This window comes from Orcinus orca, chromosome 3 (genome assembly GCF_937001465.1).
Source record: "Orcinus orca chromosome 3, mOrcOrc1.1, whole genome shotgun sequence".
Classification (NCBI taxonomy): domain Eukaryota; kingdom Metazoa; phylum Chordata; class Mammalia; order Artiodactyla; family Delphinidae; genus Orcinus; species Orcinus orca.
Window position 1 is genome coordinate 29,995,182 of NC_064561.1, and position 17,395 is coordinate 30,012,576.

General features: G+C 46.6%; 1 protein-coding gene across 1 annotated transcript in view; it reads left to right on the forward strand.

Annotated features, from left to right (window-relative positions):
- Window positions 1-17,395, forward strand: part of SLIT3 (slit guidance ligand 3) — a 611,310-nt gene that overhangs the window by 391,491 nt on the left and 202,424 nt on the right. The window contains exon 5 of the mRNA XM_004271979.2: window positions 5,034-5,105. Within this exon, the coding sequence (XP_004272027.2) occupies window positions 5,034-5,105 (72 nt within the window). The remainder of the gene's footprint in view (window positions 1-5,033; window positions 5,106-17,395) is intronic.

The window sequence follows — 17,395 nt, forward strand, 5'->3', positions numbered from 1 at the left end:
GGATATGTCATCTTTCAGGGGTGATTTTTTTTAATCTTCTGAGATTAAAGATTTTTTTAAAAAAATCTTTCCTGATTTAGGAAAACTGACCTTGAAGCCTTCTTATGAAATGCTTTGGTTTGGATCCCTTGGGTTCCCTTTGCTGACATTGGCCCCCATCTCCTGATTCTTTGGACTTTGCTGCTGAAAGTCGTGGCTGGGAACTTCTTCGGCAACCTGTCCTTGAGTTGCTAGTGTCACTTCATCCAGCCTTATGGAGAACAGGCAGAGCCAGGGAATTTGCATTTCTCCTGGGTGGTCTAACCAAGGACTGTCTGATGCTGGGCTACAAAGACCCAGATCCCTTGGTTAGAGACAGGAGCTCCCAGGGTTTGGGGCTAAGACCAGCACTTTACCTCATTGTTCTTTATTTCCTTCTCCATCCTATTTCCTCCATCCCTTTCTTGCCTCTCCCAGGAGTACTTTGTGAATCCATCACTTGGCCAAGCGTCTGCATCTGAGCGAGCCCAACCTAAGACAGAACTTTACTCCTGAATCAACCTCTCTTGTTTTATCCAAAAGAATCTAGAGTCAAATATGGATACTCGTATCTAGATGATAGATGAGGGGAAGTTTAACCTCCCTCAGACTTTATGGAAAGAATATTAGCAATGTTTATGTGTTCTAGTCTTTGCAGAGTTGTAGGCATATGTCCTGAGGATAGTGAAAAGGGACATTTTCAGCGATGCAAATCCAGGGCTAAATGGAGGGAAAGTCCAAGAAATACATGCAGCCTTTCACTGAATGCCTCCAGGGTTCCAGGTTCTGTGCAAAGTATACACATACCAATTCGTTTCATCCTCAGTATTAATCTGCAAGAGATCAGTAAAATGAATAGCCTCACTGTAAAGATGGGGAACCTGAGTCATAGAGCATTTCAGTAGTTTGTGTGATCACACAGCTAATAAGTGGCTCTATCCACTTCCCACACAAGAATTCCCCAATTCTTGAGGAGCTTCCAAGTCCCATTCTGTACCTTCGGAATAATTCGACATGGACCTCTAGGAGCCATAAACTTCCATTTAACACAGACAGGACTTTCTGGTAGCATGAAAGTGACCAAGACAAACGCATTGTCCCCACCAGAGCAAAAAGGAGAGCATTTACCTGTTTCTTGCCTTGCCTGGTAAACATGGGGAGGTAGGGGTGGGGTGAAGGTGGGGACTGTCATTCACTGTTGCTCTGAGAACAAAGCATGTCTGACATTGCAGGGAGAGCCCCAGGAAGCATTTCAAAAGCTCCACTGGAACTAGACAACCTTTCAATCCATTTATCAAAGCGTCTGCAGTCCCTGTTTCAAGGTAGATGAAGCAATAATAAATTTGCGGAGAAAGTTAATCTGTGTCCAAAGCATTTTAGTAAATTAAAAAGGGGGGGGGGGATGTTGGCTGGAAGGGGGATATATTGGTTCTTGCCAACTCCTATTTGACTTACTGTCTCCTTAATAAGTCCTCTCTGGTCTGGTGTTTTTGGATGGAATGATCAGCCAGTTAATCATTTTCCAGAAGCAGGAAAATGCACTTTAGCTAATGCAGTTCGCCTTTCTTTCAGAATCCTAATTATTTAAAAAGGCATCCCAGTCGGGAACCCCACTTCCCAACCAAGAAAGCCTTTCCCACCAGCCATCTTCCTTTATTTCCCCAGAAAATCCCAGCTCACCATTCTTTCTCTCACCCTACTCCAACCTCATCCCATTCATCTAAGGTTAAAAAAAAGAAAAAGCAAGTTCCCTTTCAAACCTGGTCACTTTTGAGCCTTTTCCCGCAGGAACAGGGAGGCACTAAACCCCCAACGAGCAATTGGCCGGAACTAAGCTCGTGGGCACTATGGATAGATTTTGTTATTTTTATTTAAGTGTCAGCCGAAAATGGTGGCTCTTGTCTCTCTCAAGGATAGTACTTAACAATAGCTCCATGCTCTGGCATCACGCTGAGATAAACACACTATTAGGAACCCCCACAAAGGCCCCGAGATAATTGTGAAGGGACAGTTACCGAAAATGAAGCGCCCAGCCCTGAACCCTCCTCCACGCCCCATCAGTAACACCATTAAAGCTGTCAGTTTGTCAGCCCACTGGAGGTATTTATGAAATCAATGTATAGTCCTGCGGATGGATGGCCGCGGTATTGTTAGCCAGAGAAGAGAGGCTCAATGGAAAATAAAATTAATAAAATTTACAAGCAGATTGTCCTGGGTAGCAGATAAATTCCCTACAATCTACTGTTTCGCTCAATGGCGGCAGGAGGAAAGCCATGGCAGGGAGACGGAAAGAGCTGTACTTTCAACGAGGCTCCTGAAAGTAGGAGCAACCCTGGGTATAGTTACAGCGAGAAAATAGTGAACGGAAACCCGAGTGGCCGTCCCATCCAAGGGCTGGATTTTGTCTGTGTGACCGCTTCCATGGGAGACTGCTCGGCAACTCCATCAGATTTTTCTGCTTAAATACGGCTGTCCTTTCTTCATCCCGCTGTACTGCAAACCAGAACCCTCATACAATTGCTATTCTTTCAGTATACCGGGGTGCCTTAACCTCAAAGGGTTAGTGCATAATTGGGATAGGTACCCCTTCATCTGGCTTCGAAGCGTTTTTAGAGCTGATCGTTCTAAACGTCTCTCCTGTATCCTCCACCTGCCCCTGATTTTGATCATTAGCCGTTTGCCAGAAGTGTGGCCTGAGCTGTTTCCCAGAGCGGCCAAAACTAGCATACGAGCCTCGGAGGCTAGCGGGCAGGGGCTTTCTGTCCTGGAGACCAGCCTTCGCTTGGCAGAAAAGACTGGGCCCATTGTGGCTGCCAGAGCCGTGGGTATAGCCCAGATGCCTGGTGGAAATTGCATTAGTCAGATGACAGGACCTGGGCCCCTTTCTCTTGGAGGCTGATGGAGAGCAGAGGAGTGGCCTTGGTGACACTGCCTGACCTCTACTGTCATCGTGGGCTTTGTTCAGCGCCCCGACTCCAGGCTGGAGCCCTGCTCATTGAATCAGGCCCAGCCGGGGGAGCCTGCAGTGGGGCTCCCTGTGCATTTGAATTTACTTATATCAGTCACAGGCAGAGGAAACTGGATTTGAGATGGGGAGCACCCTGTTATTCAGCCCCAGGATTTCTCTCTGTATTTATCTCTGCGCCCTACCCCAACTCTGAGCCTTGCCTGGGTATCTAACAGCGGCCCCAGACAATCCCCACGTGTCTTGAGTTTTAGCCCGCCACTCAGAGTTGCCCGCTCAGCTCAGCCGATGAGAGCAGAAAAACGGGCTCCTCTCTTCTGCTTCCTGTGTTTCCTCCTGCTTCCCGGCAAAATGATGATTTAGAGGGCCCAGGTTTTAGTGGAGGATGGTCGTCTGACCTCTCTTTCCAAATATATTTGGAGTCATCTATAGCTTTCGATTAGGTGCCCCTGGAAAATCAGTGTGGGAGTGTCTATCCGTCTCTAGGACAACACGGCAATTTAAGACGCGTTTACCCTGTGACCCAGCACATTCTCCTTATAGGACTTTTATACCAAGGAAGTAGCTGTACAAGTGTCCTCAAAATGTGTGGGCAGGAAAATTCATCCTGGTGTTTCCTTAAATGGCAAGTAAATAAATACCTAGCGCCGTGGGATCATATAGCCATCTATAGAATTGGATGATACACAGCCATTAAAAATGTTGGCATAGGGGCTTCCCTGGTGGCGCAGTGGTTGAGAGTCCGCCTGCCGACGCAGGGGACACGGGTTCGTGCCCCGGTCCGGGAGGATCCCACGTGCCGCGGAGCGGCTGCGCCCGTGAGCCACGGCCGCCGAGCCTGCGCGTCCGGAGCCTGTGCTCCGCAACGGGAGAGGCCACAACAATGAGAGGCCCGTGTACCGCAAAAAAAAAAAAAAAAAAAATGTTGGCATACATGTACTGTTAATGACAGGAACAGATGTTCTCAATATAGTATGCGAAAAAAGAGGTTAAAACAGACTACATACTATGAGATCAGATTGGTAACATTTATATATATATTACTCCTAATTGGTAACAGTGGTTGTGTCTGGGTAGGTAATTTTTTACCTTAATATCTGAAGGTTTTTGTGTTCTTTTGAAAATAATGGAGATATATATATATATATATATATATATATATATATATATGATTGATACACATATATATGCTTGATTACTTACTAAGACCCCAAGCAAGTTTGGGGTATGAATGAAAACAAGTGCATGTGTTTGATCCAGCAAAAAATAAAACTGGAAAACAAAATTAAAAAAAAAAAATGCATGGGTTTTAGGAAAGGATATTGAGGCTTTGGGGATTCTTAAAGGGGACCCTGGTACAAGACTTGGGTTTGAGCCAGCTTCAGGACCTGACACTTTGTCCCTTCCCCTCCCTACTCAGAGCAACATGTTAGCATTGCTAAATGCTACATGAGGTGCAGTGGGACCCCCATTTTGGGTGGGTTTGTGGAAATGCAATTTGAATTCATCATGCCTGTCACTAGCACGATCCAGGTGGCCCCCAGGGGTCTCTCTGGGGCTCTCGAAAAGCAGAGAGGGTCATCCCCCATCGGAAAGTCAGGATGGCCAGGCTCCATTCCAATCTCAGATGAGAAAGGCAGAGAGAGTCCCTGAGAAGATGGGAGATTGAGTGGTGTTGACCCTGCAGTGGGGGAGGGATGCTGTGAGGAGGCGGAGGAAGGGGTCATCTCTGGGAGGTGGCAGAACAAGAGAATTGGGTGTAGTGTGTGTGCAACAAATAACCCAGCACTTGGCTCGTGGCCTGGAGGTGTGAGACCACCCACAGAGCCCGCCCTGGAGGCGAGCCGCTGGCCTGGTAACCATTTCAGCAAGGCCATCGCTAGAAGAACAATGTGAAGGCTTGTAAGCAGCCTGGGGCCTGAGACTAAACAGTCCCCCAAACACTCCTGACCGCAGAGGCAGCCTCCAGAGGGGTTTTGTTCTCATAATGAGATGCAGATAAAGCCGGGCCTGGGTCCTTCATGCCTGTGCCTCTTCTCTTCTTGTTTAGAGATCTGAGCGAAAACCAGATCCTGGGGATCCCGAGGAAGGCGTTCCGAGGCATCGCAGACGTGAAGAACCTGTAAGTGATGTTTTTGTTGCTTCGCTGCGGAAGTGGTTCTCCGGCCAGAGCAGGGGTGAGGGGCACGGGACAGGGAGGGGGTATCCCCGTGACTTGTGCCCTCAGTCCAGGCGCCTTTGAGACAGATTGAGGGGTGTGCTTAAGTGGTTTCCAGGGAACACATGTCGAACACCACGGCAGCTCCAGGGAATCTTATCCTTCTCTGGAGATTTGTCCCCAGCTATGAACACAGAGTCCCAGACCTGAGTCCCAGCCTGGCCGCACTCTGTGGGCCTGGGGCTCAACTCAGCTTCTCCCAAGGTCATCACCTTCTATAAAATCGGGATGATAGCCTGGTGGGGTATCGATGCCAACGAGAAAATGTTTTTTACGCTTAGTGCCTCGTACATAGTAAGTGTTCTGTAAATGGGAGACAAAGATGGTAAAGATCTCACTGTTAGGATCTTGTGAGGGAGAGTCAGGACTTGTGTCCCAGGATCATGGGGAGACATAGCCAGACCTACTGCACTAGGTGCTTGGGGTTTTTCTTAATTTTTATTTGGAAATAATTATTGATTCACAGGAAGTTTCAAAAATAGTAGACTAGTCTGTGTTCGCTTTTACCCAGTTTTCTCCCAGTGGTAACACCCTGTATAACTCTCATATGATATTAAGCCAGAAAATTGACATGAGTGCAATCCACAGACCTTATTCTTCAGATGTCCCAGTTTTACACACGCTCACTTGTGTCTGTGTGCACACATGTGCGCATGTGCAATTCTGTGTCATTTTATCACGTGCAGATTCCGTTGCCCATTACTGCAACTGATGCAGAACTGTTCCATCACCACGCTTTTGAACTTGCCAAATAACCTTTGTTGTTTCCTACCTGGCCCCCTGCTGTCTGCCGCTTATCAGGACTCCCGGGCCCTTCCCTTCACGAGGAGTGTGCCTCCTGAATTTTCTGTCCACACCACTGTGCCCATGTGTTTGGAGAGGGGTACAGAGAAGGCATTTCTGCCCACTGACCTCCTCCACACAGGCTTGCATCCAACTTGAGAAGTCTTGAAGGAGATTTTTTTTTAAACTGCTTTAGCTCTTAGTTCTCCCTGTAAGTACTGCAGGGATCTTGGCGTGCCGGGAAGCTGACGTTGGCTTCCTGATACAAGCTATGTGCCTCCCCTTTGCCGAGAACCGAGCAGAAAGCTTTAGGCGTTTGACATGCAAAGCACACCAGAGAGCAGAGGCATCTGGGGTGCAGGGAGCAGGGAACAGAGAGCACTTTGCAAGGGGCTCCAGACAGCAGGCTACCCATTGCTTCATCTGGAAGCATTTGCCCACAAGCAGGAGCGGGCCGGGAGGAGCAGACAAAGCTGCAGAAAGTGTGACTCGAGATGGTGCACAACTAAGCACAACTAACAACTAAAGCAAAACTAAGAGATTGTGTTGATTAGCATCACAGAAAAGCAAGACGAGAGGGGAACTTACAGATCCAATAAAACCCCACAGATCAGCAGTGAGAAAATTGAGGACCAGAGAAAGGCAGTGACTAATTTAAAGTCACCCAGCTTCTTGAGGGTTTACATACATAAAGTGGTATATCTAGCCTATCTCATGGCTCTAATTTTAAATGGGCCAGTTAATAAGAAAACATATTGTGGTGATAGATAAGCAGGGCTGTGTAATTACCAGCTACATTTTTGATTCTCAAGAAAGTGATTCAGTGTCACAGTGGTCCTCAATAGTTGCTGGGGTTTGGGGGGGGTCATTGTTGTTGTTTTCCTGTACTGTCTCTAACTTCACAAAGGCCTCAGGAGCTAAAAGTGTTAAGAGTCCGCAAACTCAAGAACTACGGACAGGCCCTCCTTCTCCACCTGGATGTGTGTCCTAAACAGCAAGGATCTAGTGGGACAGGGGAGGAGAGTAAACTCACTGCTTAAAGGATGAATTAACCAACAAAACGAAAGGGGTTGGTTACTTCATACTTCTAATCAGTTCAGTCACCATACTCTGGGGGGCCAGAACTTCTAAGACCCAGATGTGTAATTCTCAGGTGACTTACGGTATAATTGGGGACAAGAAACGTGCATACGAGAGGAAGTTTAATAATTTAACAGTCCACAGCAAAATGGTCCAATGAGTGGCCAGGCATTATGAAGGACTGTCAGAGCTCAGAGAAGAACAGTAGCTTTAGGCAGTGTCGCCCAAAGGGTGGCCATCTGATTAATCTGTGTCTGGTTCCCAGCTGTTCTGCGTACTGAGTCTGTGACCTCGGGTACAGTACTTGACACTTGTGAGCCTAGATTTCTTCCAGAGGGAGAGGAGGATAAGAATTGTACCTAACCTCTTAGCGGTGTTGTGAAGGTGAATGAAATGATGTGTATGAATAACTCAGTACTATGCTTGGCATGTGGAAGGTGCTTAGAAAGTTCTAGCTACTATTACTGCTGTCTTCCTTTGTTGTTGTTATAATTGTAAAGACTTTCACGGAGCCCGGAATGATGATTGGAATTTGCCGAACGAACAGGCAAATAGCGTGTGCAGAGTGGGGAGGCAAACCTATACGAGGTGTGTTTTAAGGGACCTACGCCGAGCCGTCTTATGGGAGTGGAGGGATTATGACGCGGAGTAATAGGTGATCAGGTCAGAAAGAGAAGTGGGGACCAGGTGGTGGCGAGCCTCGCCTGCAAGGAGTATGGACTTTAGATGTAGGTACTGAGAAGGTGGCTAGCTTCCGATCTGGAAAAGGTCATGATGAAACCATTGATTCTGGAAGAGGAACCTAGGACAGGAGAAGGTGGAAGAAGGAGGGGGCCGGTGGGAGATGAGGCTGTGGTCCAACGTGAGGGATCAGGGCTCGCAGTCAGGAATGAAAGGAGGAGCCCCCAGTAAGACGCCAGTGGAGACCGAGGCAAGGGAAGTGGCAATCCACGAGTTACTAGAGGCCAGGGAAAGGAAGGGGAAAATGATGAGCTCCATATTTGGAGGACACCGAGAATGATCGCACATTCCCATAGTCATTCATCCATGCAGACCTCAAAATGTTTTTCGAGCTCCTACTACGTGCCAGTTCTGGGGGTAAATGAGGGAAGTAAGATACGTATCTGTGAGCTCTGCCTTCTTGGAGCTCCCACTCCACAGAGGTTGAAAGATCAGGGGAAGAACCAGGCTGGAAGATGATGAGTTGAGTGTAAAGCAGTGTCCCGTCTTCCACAGGCAGTGTGGACGGAGCGTCTTCTATGTGTTGGTGAACTTGACATCCTGTCCTGTTTCTACTGGTTATGGGACTTTGGTCTGTGACCACAGCTACATCTCTGGTTTGACTAAGAGGGAGTGAAATTAAATAATCCTGTGGCCTTAAGAGAAAATGAAGTGTGGGTAATTGGACGTATAGGACCCAAGCTGAGGAGCAAGTTCGAGAAGGGAGGCATCTGGATAAAGGTTGATGACTGAAGTTGTGCATTGAAATATGCGTCAGTACCTGTAAAATACGAGATGCTTTGCGGAAATTAAATTTGTATAAAACCTGTTAAGGAAACACCCTCCTCCGACCAGACCTCAATTACCCACTTGTAGAGACTGTCTCTTTTGTGAGTGATGAGTAGTGAATTTTAAACCTCAGGAATGTACATCCCTGTCATCGATCTGTTTATAAACGAACTGCCAGCCCTCGAACCTTCTCCATCACCTTGTGTGAGCTCAGGGAATATAACACTCTTCTACTTGTTACTTAAGTAAAATAAAATAGGAGAAGATGATAAATTATTGGAATGTCAGACTTGAAATACCAACTGGGCCTATTCGTGATACCATATGCTTCACTAAGAGGAGAAAAGCAAGGATTGGCTATTTCTTGTTTATAATTTTGTAGTTTTGATATGGATTTTCTTTGCTTGTCCCGACAGTCCCCCTCAAGAAGGAAGAGACTGTGTTACCCCCATTTTCCAGATGACAAAATTGGGGTTTTTTTTGTTTGGTTGGTTTTTTACTTTTTTTTTTTTTTTTTTTTTTGCGGTACGCGGGCCTCTCACTGTTGTGGCCTCTCCCGCTGCGGAGCACAGGCTCCGGACGCGCAGGCTCAGCGGCCATGGCTCACGGGCCCAGTCACTCCACGGCATGTGGGATCTTCCCGGACCGGGGCACGAACCCGTGTCCCCTGCATCGGCAGGCGGACTCTCAACCACTGCGCCACCAGGGAAGCCCCAAAATTGAGTTTTGATCAGTGTGTATAATTTAGTAAAAGTCAGCAGACACCATTGGGCCTAGGCCTCCGCACTTAGCCTGCCCTTTGTAACCCACCCAACCGTCTTCTGGACTCAATCCATAGACATTGCTGTCTACCCAGAGCACTCCCTACTGAGCCATGCTAGCAACAGGAAAAAGGAAAGAGTAACCAAGGAGGCTGCTGGCAGTTGGAGGCTTGATTCACAGAGGCAAGTAGGCAAGCATACAGCTGTTGTCACAGGCAAGAGAAAGGACCCAGGGGGGTGTTTGAACCTTGTAATACTGGTGCTGGAGGGATTTGGCGCCCTGCCCCTACCCAGGCAGCGGAAGGAAGCCCCTAATTGCTTCCTGCTTCTCCAGAGAAAAGAGAAAGTAATTAGCTGGGGATACCACTCTCTGCAATTACTAAAAGCTGGTTTTATGGGCTGATCCCACTCTGCTGCCTGTCTAGGAGGGGGAAAGGTGCTATATTTAAAGGGAGATGAGATGGATAGATTGATCTGGAGAAAGAGGCACTCAGGTAGACTGACCAGTAGACCAACACTTGACATGCCAGTATTCCCTGCCTACCATATGCAAATGCCGTGCTAGGGATTGGGGAAGACACAGTGAGAAAAAGAAGGGGAGAGAGAGAAAAGAGAGAGAGAGAGAGAGACAATTGTAAGACATAGAGATAGGGGGGAAATGAATTGGACAAAAAGAGAGATGACAAGCCACAATCCCACAAAGCATAATAAGAAAAAGACAGAACCAGTATAGATTGTTTTTTAAAAAAATGCCCCCTTGCTCTATCTTTCTCAGCAGTTATGTTTTCCTCTGTTTTTCAGTTTCTATTTGCGAGGACTCTGTAGGACATGCATTCCAGAAGGGAAAATCAATAACCCCTGTCTCTGCCAGCTAGCAAAGTTTGGAACTGACGGTTTCAAAACAAAGCTGGGCAGGCGGCCTTTGTGTTTCCTAGTTAGTCTGAGTTGCTGCACTGCCCTCCCGCGGGCCCCCAGGAGCAGGCGGTAACCTTGTGTGTGTTTGGGCGGGGAGGGGGGAGGGACAGGAAGTGCCCACTGGTTGGTGGCATCTCTGTCTGCTAATCTCAGCAGCCGTTCACTCCATCACTACACCTGCAACAGAGTTCACGCTCCTGGTCGTGCCCTGCAAGACTCTACACGATCTGGGTCTCCTCTCACTCACCTTGTGCTTCCCATGCTCCAGTCCATCCCTGAACACCCCAAGCTCCTTCCTGCCTCCGGGCCTTTGCACTTGCTCCTCCCTTTGCGTGGGATGCTAAGCCCTCGGACCTCCACACAGTTGGCTCCTTCAAATCGTTCAGGTCTCATCTCAAACATCACCTCCTCAGAGTGGCCTTCCTTGACCCATCTAAAGCAGCTCCTCGGCCCCCACTGCCCCTCCTCTCTATCCCACTACCCAGTTATATTTATTCAGAGCACTTATCACCCTATGAAATGATCTCGTTCATCTATTTGTCACCCTGTCTCTGGATGTCACACAGAATGAACATGTGTACACAGGGACCCTGTCTTTCTCAATCACTGTGGAATCCCCAGTGCCCAAATGGCTCATGGCAGAGAATAAGGTAGACTAAGAACAAATCCAATGAATGTATTTGTTCTTTCATTCCTCAAGCATTTGTGCTTGGCCTATTACATATGAGAAAATCATGCATTATTGTTAAAATGCTTAATATGAAAATGATATTGTAAAAAGAATACGACACCGTCCTTGTACTTGGAGAACTCACAGTGTGGTGAGGGGGCAGACTAGTAAATCAGTGGTTGCAGGACAGGGGCCAGGATTCCATTGGAGGTAAGGACAAAGATGTGGGATTCAGGCCTGATTCTGGCTTCACTCAGGAAGTGACATGAGTTGGGCCTTGAAGGATGAGTAGGAGTTCACCCAGGGGAAGGGCATTCCAGGCAGAAGGAACAGCATATGAAAAATCACCACCAACCTATGCAAAGGGACAGAGGTATGTGAAAGAGTTGAGGCTTGTCAGAGATTCGTGGCTGGAGCACAGCGTGCAAGAGGAACAGTGAAGAGAGTTGAGGTTTGTGAGACAGGAGGTGGAAGATGTGGGAATGATGGTCAGGGAGGACCTTGAATACCTGATCCATATGGCAATGGCAAGGGGGATCCAACGAAAAGATTTTAGTAGGGGAGCAGTGTGATCAGATTTTCATTGCAGAAAGACAGCTCCAGCATCAGTGGGGAGGGTGAATCGCTGAGAAGCAGAGACTGGAGTCAGGGTGGCCAGCAAGGAGACTTGTGCAGTTGGTGAAAGCTTATAGCCCTGAATCAAGCAGGCAAAGCGGACCTAAAGAGGCAGCGGCAAACTACAGAAACCCACGGGAGAAAGCCAGCAGGTCCTGGCAGCAGACCGGATGGGTGAACTGAGTACTTATTCACCAGGGCTTAGCGGGGCGGAGCCAGAGGACCGGAGTTGTGCCTGCCTCTCCTGATGGAAGCGATGTTGCGTCTTGGAAGGGGGATTTGGGAAAATCTGCCCTCAGGAGGCCAGCGGATGCCGACGCGTCACCTTCCCAAGGTGCAGAAGGTTTTCTACCCTCTCCTTCTTTGCATTCCTGACTGCGTGTGTCGGGTTCAGAGGTGCTACTGGAGGCAGTTGGACGTCACCCCAGTTTGCTAAGTGCTACCCAAATAAGCTGTGTAAAGAAAGGGATCACAGCAGCCTGCCTGACTGCCTGCCCCTTCCCCCCTCCCTTCTTCCCCTCTTCCTCCCTCCTCCCTCCCTTCCCCGCCCCTCCCTTCCTCCCCTCCTTCCTTCTTTCTTTCCACTCTCCCATTTTTCCATTCTTCCTTCCACAAACCATCATTGAGCCCTTACCCTCGCCAGGCCCAGAGCAAGTCCTGCAAAAAAAAAAAGATGAATAAGCACAGTCCCTGCTTCTCGTCACAGAGGGAGGCCAACAGATACACAAAGAGTGTATATAATATGATAAATACTCCCCTAGAGCACTCTTCTCTCTCTGGCCCCCTGGCCACCAATGTAAGTGCTCGATAAATACCAGTTGATTTATTAAAGTAAATCCTCTGAAATGAGAACTAATAAAAGAAATGGGTAAATTAGACTCCATCAGTCTGGAAAAAGATATGATACAGTGTTGTCCAAAGGCAGGATGATGGTGGTGGTAATTGCCCTTTCCCAGAAGTCGCGCCTAGAATTGGAAGCTGTATAGGCAACACGTAGAATTCCTTCCAGGCCAGGATTACACTGTTTTATAGATTGTGTTAGAGGTCCTCTGTTGGGCTTTGGATATTTCTCATAACACCCCACCCTAAGTTCTAACTGCCTTCTTTCTGAGTCATCTTTCCCCTCCAACAGCCTGCGAGCTATGCAGAGGGAGAAGGTGAGTCTGTCTTCCTCACTGTTTTATTCGGAAGAGTTAGTTTTATGCCTGGTTCATAGTAGGTGCTCAATAAACAATGAGTAAGTGGGTGACTTTCAGAACAAAGAGGCTCCAGCATTTAGAGGACGGCTAAAACCCTGAGTTAAAGAGCATGATGACATCTCAGAGCAAAGAAGAATAAAAGCAGAGCTGCAAAAACCAGCCCAGAGAAGCCTTCCTGTTTTTTCAGGATAATGGAGACCATTATTCTGGCTCCAGCACTAAAATTTGTTATCTGGGACATTTTTATTTGTCGGCAAAATTCTTTTTTTAACTCATCACAGATATTTAACCCCTCTGAGCACTAAATGCACAGCAAACAAGGGGTTTACAACAAGCATGTAAACTAGAATCACATCTTTCCTGTGTCCTGGCAAGAAGGCACAGTGATTCTGGGCCCCTCTGAGTTAGGTTTAGCGGTCCTATGAGACATACACTGTTTTTGTTTTTGTTTTATAAATTTATTTATTTATTTTTGGCCGTGTTGGGTCTTCATTGCTGCACACAGGCTCTCTCTAGTTGTGGCGAGCAGGGGCTACTCTTCATTGCAGTGCACAGGCTTCTCACTGCGGTGGCTTCTCTTGTTGCGGAGCACAGGCTCTAGACGTGCAGGCTTCAGTAGTTGCAGCACGCAGCCTCAGTAGTTGTGGCTCACGGGCTCTAGAGAGCAGGCTCAGTAGTTGTGGTGCATGGGCTTAGTTGCTCCATGGCATGTGGGATCTTCCCGGACCAGGGCTCGAACCCATGTCCCCTGCATTGGCAGGCAGATTCTTAACCACTGCGCCACCAGGGAAGTCCCGAGACATACACTGTTGACCTGAGCTTTTGCCTGGAGATTTGTAGATCCAAAGAGAAATGAAAGGGTCTTAGGAAGAGGGGAGATGATTGTTACAGTAGAGATCATACTTTGAGACTCTAGTAGCTATTGCTGTTCTGATTCTCTGTGTCATCGGAGTCAATGTAATACAGTGGTTAAAAGTATGAGTTTTGGAGTCAGACTTGATACTTCCTTTTAATTCCAGATTTGCTGTTATGACTTATGTGACTTTCAGAAGTGACTTACCTGTCTGAGCCTCAGTCTCCCAATCTATATAATGGAAAAAGTACTAGTGAGAAGTAAAATAGGGAAACTGTGTGTCCTGCATATGTGCATAATACTACTTTACGGTTTGCCCAAAGCCTTCATTGGTATTATCTTGTTTAACTCATGCAACAGCCCGCCAGATCATTAGGGAAAAGTTTATTAGCCTCTAGGTATAGATGGGGAAGTTGAGGCTCAAAGAAATTCAGGACCTCTCTCAAGGCAACAGAGCTAGTCAGTGGCAAGGCTAGGACAAGTCTGGAGTCTCGGTTAGTGCTTTTCTGAGTGGTTAGCTAGGAAAAGCTCTGAGGTTTGACAAGCACAGAGTGCTGGCTTGTAGGAAACAGCAGGTACAGATCAGTGGAGAGCCCTGGAAGAGGGTTTGTGGTTTCCAGCACCAGCCAAGTTCCCAGGCAGAAGCACGCTGCGATGGGCATCATTGGGACAGTATTTCTGAGAAGACCATCGAAGTTGTCTGAAAGTGTGAGTTCTTTTTTCTTTTTTTAATTAATAGACTTTAATTTTTAAGAGCAGTTTTATTAGGTTTATGCAAGAATTGAGTGGAAAGTGCAGAGCTGCCGTGTACCTCCTGTCCACACGCCCCCACACACAGTTTCTCCTATCATTAACACCTTGCATTGGTACGGTACATTAGTTGCAATTGCTGAACCAATATTGATGCATTTTAACTAAGATCCGTAGTTTACCTGAGGGCTCACTCTGTGGGTCTGGACAAATGTATAATGACTGGTATCCTCCATGGTAGTAACATACAGAAGAGTTCACTGCCCTAAAAACTCCTGTGTTCCACCCCTTCATCCCTCCCTCTCTTCTGTTAAGCCCTGAAGTATGAGCTTTTAAATGTACAGGTAAACCGCTTCATCTTTCACAGCCCTTCACAATAGCTTACTCAACAGTGTGTCTTCCTTTTTTCTTCTTTGAGAGAGGGTAAGGGACACCCTGCAAGTTTCAGTGCTATAGAGCAAATCAGCAAGAAAGCCAGGACCAGGAAAGTCTCATAGCCTGAGGAAAAAGTATAGCAATTTCTTCTCCTTCAGAGAAGAGCTATGAGTCAAAGAACCTACCCAAGGCCTGGGGTTATGTATAAACTGAATTAACTCTGAGGATGTTTAGATGATGGTTAAGTATTCAGGTTCCTCAGTCAGGCTTCCTGGAGTCAACAAACCCTGACTTTTACCACCTATGTGATCTTAAGCAATTACATAACTCTTTCTTAGCCTCAGTTTCCCCATACGTTAAGTGGAAATAATATTACTCCCATCATGGTGTTGTTATGAAGATTACAAATAACTTATTATTGCTGCCTTTATTCCATCTCTGAGAGTTAATTTGCCTCAGATTATCGTATCTAATGGACTAAATCTTCCCTTCCTGGACAAATACATACCCCAAAACACAACTTATATTTATGATGTTCTGCTCCAAAGTAACCCCAACTCTGAACATTGTAACTTCATCACACCTTCTCTTCTTTCATCCAGTGGGGCTGCCCTGTTCTGGTTTATGGCTTGTAATAGGCCAGGGACAAAACAGTTCAGATAAAAGGAAGGTGTACCTTCCTCACCCTGTTCCCTCCCCCAGTCCGCATCGAGACTCAGAAAGTACCGAAGAGCCCAGGAATCCTGCGTTTGGTCACAGCTCTGCTATTAACTGCTGCCTATTTGAGATAGGCTGATTGACCCCCCAAAGACGTGCACATCCTATTCTCCGGAATATGTGACCATGCATACTACATGGCAAAAAGGACTTTGCAGATGTGATTAAATTAAGGATCTTGAGATGGATAGATTATCCTGGATTATTCCGGTTCACCCAGTGTAATCAGAAGGGCCTTTACAAGAAAGAAGACGTGCGCTGGCAGCAGAGGGAGAAAAGACCAGGTGATGCAGGGAATGAGGACCCACCTATCCTGGAGGATGCAAGGAAACAGATTCTCCCCCAGAGCCCCCCGGAAGCTACGCAGCCCTGCTTATGCCTCAACACTAGCCCCGTGAAACTGATCTAGAACTTCTGACCTCCAGAATGCTAAGAAAATACATTCGTGTTGTTTGTTGTAGACCACTAAATTGGGGGTAATTTGTTTTGGCAGCAATAGGAAACCCATACTAACACTGCCCTCAGGCTGTCACTTAACCTCTTGGCCTCAGTTTCCGAGTCTGTTAAAATAAGTCATTGACACATTAGGATCAGTGGGTTTCAGTGTGCATACTGAGAAACTCTAGTACTTCAAGAGCCCACAAATAAAAAGTAGGCTTTCAATAATGATAATGTTTTAAATTGTCTCTTTTAGACATTAAGGTTCAACATGAGATTTTGTGTAATAAAGAGTATTATGTTCAAAGAAAAAAAGGCTTAAAAAAATCACTGGAACTAGATAGACAATCTTTCAGGTTGATTCATATTCTTTAATGGGATGATTCTTTGAGACCCCCTTACATCAGAGAGGAGCGAAGCTTTGTCGCTGAGACAAAACTCAGCAGCAGAATCAAGAAGCCAGGGCCTGGTGAGGGACCGCAGAAAAGAGGGATCAGAATGACACCAGATCTTGGTGCCTGGAATTTGGATATCAGGTTGAGGTCTGGGCTAGGCTCACCTTCAGAGAAAGGAAAAGAGGGAGTTGGATGTTGACTGAGAGAGATTTTCTGGAATGAGGCTGAGGGCCTCTGGAATCTTTCCAACATCCTTGGGACTGGTTAGGGATCTCTGCAGCAGGCCTGAGTTCAACCAGCTTTCCTGTACCATCTTGGCTTTCTGCTTCCTGCACCAGATCTACTGCTTTGCATCTCAAGGAAATGGCTGGTTTGGGAAAGGAAGTTCTTACAGACTCAGGGGGGTGGACTTGGTAAGCCACAGTGCTCAAAAATTATTTGCTGGGCAATTAAGTGGTGCTGGGAAAACTGGACAGCTACATGTAAAAGAATGAAATTAGAACACTCCTTAACACCATACACAAAAATAAACTCAAAATGGATTAAAGACCTAAATGTAAGGCCAGACACTATAAAACTCTCAGAGGAAAACATAGGAAGAACACTCTGTGACATAAATCACAGTAAGATCCTTTTTGACCCACCTCCTAGAGAAATGGAAATAAAAACAAAAATAAAGAAATAGACCTAATGAAACTTAAAACTTTTTGCACAGCAAAGGAAACCATAAACAAGACCAAAAGACAACCCTCAGAATGGGAGGAAATATTTGCAAATGAAGCAACTGACACAGGATTAATCTCCAAAATATACAAGCAGCTCATGCAGCTCAATGTCAAAAAAACAAACAACCCAATCCAAAAATGGGCAGAAGATCTAAATAGACATTTCTCCAAAGAAGATATACAGATTGCCAACAAACACGTGAAAGGTTGCTCAACATCGCTAATCATTAGAGAAATGCAAATCAAAACTACAATGAGGTGTCACCTCACAGCGGTCAGAATGGCCATCATCAAAAAATGTACAAACAATAAATTCTGGAGAGGGTGTGGAGAAAAAGGAACCCTCCTATACTGTCGGTGGGAATGTAAACTGGTACACCACTAGGGAGAACAGTATGGAGGTTCCTTA